General features: G+C 36.1%; 2 protein-coding genes across 2 annotated transcripts; one reads left to right on the forward strand and one right to left on the reverse strand.

Annotated features, from left to right (window-relative positions):
* Nucleotides 1–1,431: 1,431 nt before the first annotated feature.
* On the reverse strand, nucleotides 1,432–4,592 carry HELRODRAFT_173030 (hypothetical protein; the record flags this gene model as incomplete). The annotated part of the gene is made up of 6 exons (XM_009019672.1): nucleotides 1,432–1,626; nucleotides 1,690–1,733; nucleotides 2,824–3,003; nucleotides 3,896–4,007; nucleotides 4,144–4,244; nucleotides 4,535–4,592. The coding sequence occupies 6 exons, from the start codon at nucleotides 4,590–4,592 to the stop codon at nucleotides 1,432–1,434; spliced, it is 690 nt and encodes a 229-aa protein (XP_009017920.1).
* A 3,159-nt stretch (nucleotides 4,593–7,751) lies between these two features.
* HELRODRAFT_173031 (hypothetical protein) lies at nucleotides 7,752–9,333 on the forward strand (the record flags this gene model as incomplete). Its single annotated transcript, XM_009019673.1, has 4 exons — nucleotides 7,752–7,857; nucleotides 8,377–8,495; nucleotides 8,919–9,017; nucleotides 9,211–9,333. The coding sequence occupies 4 exons, from the start codon at nucleotides 7,752–7,754 to the stop codon at nucleotides 9,331–9,333; spliced, it is 447 nt and encodes a 148-aa protein (XP_009017921.1).
* Nucleotides 9,334–10,263: the final 930 nt, after the last annotated feature.

Below are 10,263 nucleotides of genomic sequence, written 5' to 3' on the forward strand. Positions count from 1 at the left end.
GTATGTATGTATGTATGTATGTATGTATGTATGTATGTATGTATGTATGTATGTATGTATGTATGTATGTATGTATGTATGTAGGTATGTATGTATGTATGTATGTATGTATGTATGTATGTATGTATGTATGTATGTATGTATGTATGTATGTATGTATGTATGTATGTATGTATGTATGTATGTATGTATGTATGTATGTATGTATGTATGTATGTATGTATGTATGTATGTATGTATGTATGTATGTATGTATGTATGTATGTATGTATGTATGTATGTATGTATGTATGTATGTATGTATGTATGTATGTATGTATGTATGTATGTATGTATGTATGTATGTATGTATGTATGTATGTATGTATGCATGTATGTATGTATGTATGTATGAGTTATTTATACTTACACGTATGTATGTATGTATGTATGTATGTATGTATGTATGTATGTATGTATGTATGTATGTATGTATGTATTTATGTATGTTTGTTTGCGTGTATGTGTGTGTGCATGTATGTACGTGCGAATGTTTGAACAGGCTTGTATTTACATGCTTGTACGTGTGACTGATTAATTTATAATTTGCACCTCCATTAAAAATTACCTAGATGCATTTGCATTCGGACGCCGCGTATTTCAGTAAAATTATTCATTTATTATTTAGAGAATTTTATCATCATCATCATCATCATTATTATTATTATTATCATTATGATTATTATTTCGATTATTATTAAAATTGAGTTTCATTAAAACTCAATTTTTATTAAACTTCATTTTATTTGTCATTTCTTATTTCTTATTATTTTGAATTTTATTTTGTCGATTGAATAAATAAAATATGTTCACATTATTATTATTATTATTATAAAGAATTATCATTTACTACTTTTGTTACAATGGTAGTGGTGTTAGTAATAGTTGTATAAGTATAAATAAGTGTAAGTATAAATAACTCATAGGAATTCCGACAGAGAATAACGTATCGGCAAATTATTATTGGATCGCGCGGGAGATGTCGTCAAAACTCTGCATGCATTGGGACCAACAACAAAATCATTCTCAGCCGCAGAGCTTGCGAGGGAGATAACAAAAACCATACATCGTTTGCGTGTGTGTATGAGTGTGCGTGTGTGTGTGCGGGTGCGTGTGTTTGTGTGTTTATGCGTGTGTGTGTGTTCCTGTGTGTGTGTGTGTGTGTGTTCCTGCGTGTGTTTGTGTGTGTATGCGCGCTTGTGTGCATCGATAACAAAATTAAAAGAAATACATCAACCCTACGCAGGCATAGGCGAGGTTATTGTTATTATTATAGTTGTTGTTATTATTATCACCACCATCATCATCATTCTTATTTTTATTATTATTGTTATTGTTGTTATTAAAAGTATTTCCAACAATCAGAACGGATATTAATTTATACTTCTTATTTCAATATTTTTTAAATTGAATCGGAAAAATAGGATGAGCTAACAATGGGAAACATGTTTCAAGCTGCATATCAGTTAAACGTTTTTTTTTCTGTTGCTTCAATTCGTTGTCAATTTTCATCCCAACACCACACAGACGACTTTGTAATATTAAAACTCTGGCAGCGTTCATCACTTCCCCTGATCTGCTATCGTTCTAAACAGTTTAAAATGAAAGCACTCCGCGTCATTTCATCCATTCTTCCTCGCTCCAGCCAACCATCATGACGTCACATTTCTCGTGATGACCAAATGACCAAGCATCTGCCGGTCGTAAAAACTTGTCATCCAATATTATTTGCATTTAAAATCTGAACAAACACCAAACAAAATGAATTTCCAGTTCTGTTTCAACGGACACGTCTGCATGTTTTAATCGAGACGAAAGAACAAAAACAAAAAATTTAAATGGAAAGCAAACAAGCAGAACAATCCATATGGTGGATGGAGGCAGAAAGGACTGCTCACCATCGCTACAATGCATCATCACAATGTTTGCTTGTTTGTTTGTTTGTCTGTTTGTTTGTTTGATTGTTTGTTTGTTTGTTTGTTTGTTTGTTCGTTCGTTCACTGCATCGTTCAAAAGGAAATCTGGTCACTGGTTAGACATCTATTGCGGAAGGAGCTTGGATTTTTTTTTAAATTTGATATTTTTTCAGCTGATTTCACTTTTTGTTTATAATTTTTCTATCAAGACCATTGATTTGTTTAAATAAAAGTCAGCCAGCCAGATGTCAGTTTTGTTGGGGCTAAACAGTTTTCAAGAGAAATTTAACTTGAAATTATTTTAAATTTAACTTTTGTACCAATACATTTTCTACTGACTCAAAGCTTCTGTTGCAATAAGAAACCACTGCTGCCGTGTGCTTTTGGGTAAATTTGATGGAGGCTAACAAAGTTTGTTCACAAATAAAATTTAACAACTGCATCTCAGAAGGTCTCTCTCTCTGCATCTCCTAACCAAATGAAATGTGAGGCATTGGAATGTATAGACGTGTTTGGTTGTAAATTGGAAAGCTGAACAGTGTGCTAGGGGTCAGTGCATGATATTGGAGTAAATGTTTAACGTCTAAATTATGAATAATAATCTATATTGATCTACAGATATGTGGGAACTTAAAACGGAAAATTAATTATTTAAAAAACCGGAAAAATATAAGAGAAAACATTTCAAGGATAATGTTGCACGCGCACACGCGCACACGCATACCACACACACACACACACACACATACACACTACACACACACACACGCGCGCACACACATTAAGTAACATACCTAGCAACAACGTCGGACGAACATTCAGCGAAACAGCCGCGCGAAAACCTACCAACAGAACAACCGCGACCAACCTGGGACGATCTGCTTCTCATTGAAGGACCAGCTGATGTTGCCTTTCTCTTTGACGGACCTGTGCGACACATTGCACCTCAGCAGGCAGGAACTCCCAAGTTCGTATTGCTCAAAAGAGTCCACATCACTGCCGGGGGGTGTCGGTAGGGCTAGAGTGAGTTCGTTCAACAGGATGTCACCTGCGGTGGTTGTGGTGGTGGTTGTAGTGGTGGTGGCTGTAGTTGGGGAGGTTGTAGTAGTGGTGGTGGTGGTGGTTGCGGTGTTTATTCCTTACGTCACATATCCACCTTACCACATGACGTCATCATCATCATGTGACACTATCTGCACAGAAATCTCACAGGTAAACAGTGCGCGTCATAAAAATTGTGCATGAAAATGTGCAGAGGTTGAGTTTCTACCATCGAAAAAATTGTGAATAAAATGACAATTCATTATTTATAATTTTAAATTTTAATTTATAATCGATCAGACATTACGTTAATAATGTTATTTAAAGACTGATCTGATATATTACAACATGCCTATTTGAAAGCAAACAATTTTTTATTATCATATGTTAATCATCTAAGCAAACACTAGATACATTTTTTAATGCTTGTGCTGAATTCAAATGTCAAGCAAAATAAATATTTTTACGTTAATTTAAATATTGAAGAATGATACAATTTTTACTATTTTATATTTTAAAAACCTTTTGAAATAATAAACATTGCACGACCGGTGATGAATGGTGATTAATATTCATTATAACAATAATCAGCTGCTCCTGATCATGCAGGCGCCTCGGGAGTTTCCATGCAGAGAAAGAGATTTGCTGGGGATCGTTATTTTTCAAACGCATTTTCAAATGCACTTTTCTAACTTAAACAACGATTTTATTTCATCTCATCAGACATGCAAGAACAATTTTCCACACGGAAACATTGAAAAAGTAGTTAAGTTGCAAATGTTTGGTTAAGATCTCCTACGAAGATTTCAGTGTTGTTGAGATCGGGTCAGTGTAAGAGTATTGGCTTGTGTCTACTGAAAGAGGTCTGCATAATGCTGTGACGGTTTAATTCATGATACTTTTTTGGTGCAAAAACTGTATCAGTTCATGAAGTTGTAATGAATTTGTGACATCATGGAGGTCTGCTGTTGGTAGGGTGGCCAGATTATTTGGATTGCATGCTGTTTGTGACTTGGTGGGGTAGTTGGATCAGTTGGTGGCTGGACCAGTTGATGGTTTGAAGCCATAATTGGGTAAGAGGTTCAAAAAGTTGATGGTTCGTGGATGAGTGAAGGCATATCTGCTTGATGATGAGCTGGGCACCTACGTTTTGTTGAGTTAGAAAAATTAAATGTTCATTGAAATATACTGTTGTGATGTTGTTGCAAGGATTTGTGCACGCACTCAACGGCGGCTTTTTCGTCACATCTGGTGGAGATGAAGGGAGTACCTTCAAATTTCTAAAGGTTGTCGGTTCTTTCAAGCGTAGATGCATTTTAATTTCAAACATGAACAAATTTGCGGTGGATTGATTTATTTCTATCGTTACCAAATAACGCATACAATTTTATATCACAAAAATTCCAACAATTTATAAAAAAAATTTCGAAATGATTGCAATTATCTTAACTTTTTTTTTTCCAAACAAAATCCCAAGCAATAAAGCCTCAAACAAGCAACATCACATATGAAGTTGATTTGAATAAATTGAATCTTACTTCGGGCAAGATAAACTCCAGAGCAGACGACGAAACAAACAATGCAAACTTCTCTCATTTCATTAACAAACCATCAAACAAATCCAAATTACGTAAAGAATTTTCAGAACATGGTCTGCCGTGCAACAAAAATAACCACCACACACAACTCCAACAACCACTTATTGATTTTCAGAGCAGCAGAGAAGCGACCAGGCAGGCAGACGTATTTGTATGGACGATGCTCCTTCATTCATATGCTCCGCACTGCACGTTGTTTATATGTATGTGTGTATATGTGTGCGTGGATGTGTTTATATGTGTGTGTATGTGTTTATATGTGTGTGTATGTGTTTATATGTGTGTGTATGTGTGTGTATATGTACGTGTGTGTATGTGTTTATATGTGTGTGTGTTTGTATGTGTATGTATGTGTTCATATATGTGTGTGTGTATTGTATATGTGTGATGTTGAATCACTGTGCTCTACACGTTATACAACACGTTATATATTTGCATGTTTATTTGTATGTACACACACACAAACACACACACAATCACACACGCACAAACACACATATATAAATATATAAATAAATAAATATATATATATATATATACATATATATATATATACATATATATATATATATATATATATATATATATGTATGTATACGCCATGTGTGTGAGTGATTATTTAATAAACAATGTATATCTATATTGTATATGATAAATATATCTATATTAAAGTGTGTGTGTGGTGTGTGTGTGTGGTGTGTGTGTGGTGTGTATGTTGTTTGCAACAAGCATTCACCACGTTTTTATGTCTCTGGTGAAATTGCACTTTGCGAGCATGGTATCGGCATTAAACCTACAACAACATGCAATACAACATAACGTAACGTAACATAAATTTTGAAAATACAATGCTTATCAGATCGTTGTCAGAATATTAAAAAAGTATAATCATTAATGTACAATATTCACACGTGTGTTTGTAAGTATTATTAAGCAGGTGAACTGTACATATATTAAAAGAAGTTTTTGAATAAGTGTTTGCGTGTCTATGTGAGCGTATATCTATCTATGTATGTATGTATGTATGTTCTTACCTAAGTGTCTATGTATCTAGCTAAGTGTCTATGTATCTAGCTAAGTGAAGTGTCTGTGTAGCTACCAATGACTGTATGTGCGAGTGCAAGGATGAAAACAATAGCCAAATAAGTAACTTAATTTTTTTTATTTAAGTTTATGGGACTTGCACAGAAGTGCATTTTCTGACATTTTCTAAAATACAGTAAGCGTTGAACCTAATTAATAAAATAGAAATATCTTGTTTTATATAGAACTTTTGAGTTATTTCACTAATTATTTCAGTAATTTCGGTCTAAAAATTGCCTGTTGGTAGGGCCAAATGTTTCTGCGCATTATGGGAGAAACGTTTTAGTGTCATTGTTCAGTTAATTGTATTTGCTGTTTTAACAATCGGGCGCTTTCAGAACTGCAGTGCCAGCCTCGATGGCAGTGTTATTGATGCATCTATCTGCCAGTGGATGGGGAAATGTGACATCCCATGTCAGTGCGCGACCCCATAGCCAATGGGGGAGTGTGAAGCCATCAAGTCTGAAATTATTCACCTTCACTAAACCCACAGTGTTGGCTTTCTGAGGCAGTCTCAAAATGAGGCCATTCATGGCAGAATGCCTGGTCAGCCTACCGGAGCCCAGCCTACAGGAAGTTTCACTCATGATGCCGACAAACTCCGATCACTGACGATTTGATCAGAAAATTTGCAAAGGAAATGAAGTTGATGGTTGATCTTTATCAGATTGTACACTAGAATTCTTTTACGAAACAATGGAAAACAAGATAATGTCTCCATGTCAATCGTTTTCATGTGTCCAACAATGTCAGAAGTGTAACTTTGTGCGTGCGTGTGTGTGTGCGTGTGGCGTACACAGATGTGAGTCGCAGGAGTGGGCTCGTGCAGTTCATAAATTTGAGTTCTTTCCCGCCACCTGCAAGACAGCAGGGATTCCTGCTGCGCTACACTTTAAAATAATGATTTCAACATTAACCTACTTCGCATAAATAAAAAGGGATTTCGAATGATTATCAATTATTCACTTTAAAATTTAGACAAGAATTTTTTTATAGCTAGTTTTTTCATCTAATTTATTTATTATCCCTCATCAAAAATATTCCATTGAAAAATAGTTAAGTCGTTCAAGAGCCATGTTATGTTTTGCACTGCCAATACGCGGTGGCTATTCAAATGTAAAATGTGCCGATGCCGAGCAAACAGCATCACACACACACACAAAAACACACATGCATACACACAAATACTCGCACACTCATGTGTGGGTGAGTATACACACACATACAAACACACATACACGCATACTCATACACACACACACGCACATACAAACACACATACACGCATACTCATACACACACACACAGATACTCACACACACACACACACACTTTTACAGGTCGTTCATTCGTGCAAACATTCAAGGATGGATCACGTGATACTGACGTGGTGGCCTCTTGATTGACAAGATGACGTGTTTCCATTGGAACTTGTATTTGCAGCTGTCGACCCGCCATCAACTTGAAGCCTTCTCTTCATCCCAGTCGCCTCCCTTTCTCATCTCTCTCATCTTTTTTCCAATCTCCCTTCCCTCATCTCTCTCTCTCTTCTCACCTTTTTCATCTCTTTCTCTCCCATCTTCCCTCCCTCATCCCTCTCTCATCTCCCCTCCCTCATCTCTCTCCCCCTTTCCCTCCTTCATCTCTCTTTCTCTCTTCACCTCCCCCATACTTTACCTTTCTCTCTTTCCTCTCTTTCCACTTTTTTGAAGTTACAAAGTGGATGTGTTGAGAATTTGACATCTCCTCATCCACACCTCATCATCCACACCTCATCATCCACACCTCATCATCCACACCTCATCATCCACATTTCATCATCCACATTTCATCATCCACATTTCATCATCCACATCTTTTCATCCACATCACCTCATCAAAATCTCATCATCCACATCTCCTCATCCACATCTCATCATCCACATCTTCTCACCACATCTCATCATCCACTTCTCCTCATCAACATCTCATCATTCACATCTCCTCATCCACATTTCCTCACCCACATCTCATCATCCACATTTCATCATCCACATCTCCTCATCCACATCGCATCATCCACATCGCATCATCCATGTCCCATTATCCACATCTTATCATCCACATCTCATCCTGCCTACTCACTACATTTTATAACCGAACCTTTGCCTCCACGTTAACAAAATGTTACACAGGATCAGGTCAGCACGAGGTCTCAATGACTTTCCATCAGCATTTCATTCAAAGAGTATTAATTTTTCAATTAAGTTCTGATAACATCTTTTTTAACTTGAATCTTTTTTATATCATAAAAATTGTAAAAAATGAAAAATTGAAACAAAATTGAGGACAACTTTTTTCGATTCAAAAAGAAGATCACCTCGAGATGAATGCAGCTGAAGATAGAACGCAGGAACAAATGAATGGTGTCATGCGTGCTTCTTCAACATTTATTTCTTTTTTCATTTACAAGCAAACAGACAGATGAACAAGCGAACAATCAAATGAACAAGCGAACGAACAGACGAACAAGCAAACAAATGATGAACAAGCTTCGTGTTTCGGGTCAAGGTGTTCATATTCCAGCTTCACAGTTCTTATTCATTATTCCTAATTACTGTTCGGTTAGCCGCTTGCATGCACTTGCACACCATGTCATCATCACCATCATCATCATCACCATCATCATCATCATCATCATCATCATCATGACCACGCAGGCACGGGAGGTCACATTGAAAACGATATTCTTCCAGCAAATGCAGCGTTGCACTGTCATGAACCGATTTTCTTGTTCACAAAATTGAACATGTTTACGTTTATGATTGCGTGTAAAAATGTTCGCATTTAGTGCACGAATGAACATGTTTGCATTTATGTGAACGTATAAACAAGAACATGTTTGCTTTGATGTGAATGTGAATTTTTAACGTGTTTTTATTGAGGTGAACTTATGAACATGTTTTTATTGTTGAGAACGTATGAACATGTTTGTATTTTTTATATTTGTTTTCTGAGTTCTTTCGCAAAAGAATGTTGCGTTTCTAGTTTTGTACGTTCTAAAATGTATCTAACTAAAGAGAGTTATATTTTAAACATTTTAAGGAAAAAACATAGAATGCAAAGTTTAAAATAAATATATGAAGGTATATATCTGGCAGATGATGACATGAACCGATAAATAAATGAAAGAATTAATTGTTGTAGGCCAGAATATCTGACAAGCCAACAAATCGTCATGTAATGCATTATTGCCATTCAGCTGCCATGTTCACAAAGCAAATCATTTTATCGCGCCGTAAATAAAATGCTCCACTGCATTCAGCAGCCAGTCACAGGACAACACGTCAACTCGCATGAGGTTTGGTATTGTGCGAAATGTCGTGTAAATAAAATTAGTCAGAAATTTTGCTCTGATCCTTTCATTTTATTGCATTTCATTGCAACTGTTGGGATGGCGTGTACAACAACACGTGATGACGTGTACAACAGCATGTGATGACTTATACAACACGTGATGACGTGCACAACAACACGTGATGATTATTATGTAGAAAAGCATTCTTGTTGAAAATTTTGTCGTCTTTGATGGACAAAAAAGTGCCATCCATTTTCTAAGCGTAAGTTTGCTAGCCAACATTATTAAACAAAACCCGGCAGTGTCTCACGCCGGCTAATGACTGCAAAGTAACGGCTACAAATATCAATAAACTTGTTTTAGAAAGCGCCTAAAATTTCTTTCTGTTTGGTAGGGAGAAGTAATAAATTGAATTAATTGGATTACAAAACGCATAACACGATCCCGCAAGCAACCATTCCTCGTGTAATTCAATTAAACGTTGATGTTGTATTATGAACAAGTTCAGCTTCAAACAGTTCGGGGAAGGGAGGGAGACATCAAAGATGCTGCTCGGACACGTGGGATCTCATCAAAAAATTGCATTTGCATGTGTTTGTGTGTGTGTGTGTGTGTGTGTGTGTGTGTGTGTGTGTGTGTGTAAATGACGGACGGTGTGGTCGTATTTGTGCGTGCATTAAGCTGGTGTGTTTGAATACAATTTTTCGAATCACATCAAGTTGTTATTCAATTAACAGAATGATCCTGCATAAGTAGATGTTACTGTAATTGTTTGCTTACAGATGCATGTACGTGTACGAACATTTTATATGTGAATGTAATTCATTTGTTTGCGGTCCTGAATTTAGCTGCATACAAATGCATTGAATCCAACAAACATTTCATTCACATCCAACAAACCATTCATTTGCAAACAATATACGAACAAAACGATAACGACAAACACATGGACAGACATAGGCAGTGACATCTATTCCGTATTGTCAGAATAAGGACTATGCAGGTAAATAATACACGTGGCTAGCAAAACAAAAAGTAATAAATAGAAGTTCCAACAAACGAAAAAAAGTTCCTCAAAAATTTTAATGACGAATCACATGGCTGTTTCCAAACGATACAAGTTCTCCAAAGTTCGAAATTGAGTGAAATGGTATAACTGGTTAACCACTTTGTTTACTTGGAAGACAAATCGAACGCAGAGGGGTTGTCAGAAAAAAATAAATAAAACTGGATTCAACAAAATTACACT

The sequence above is a fragment of the Helobdella robusta genome, assembly GCF_000326865.2.
Source record: "Helobdella robusta unplaced genomic scaffold HELROscaffold_25, whole genome shotgun sequence".
Lineage (NCBI taxonomy): Eukaryota > Metazoa > Annelida > Clitellata > Rhynchobdellida > Glossiphoniidae > Helobdella > Helobdella robusta.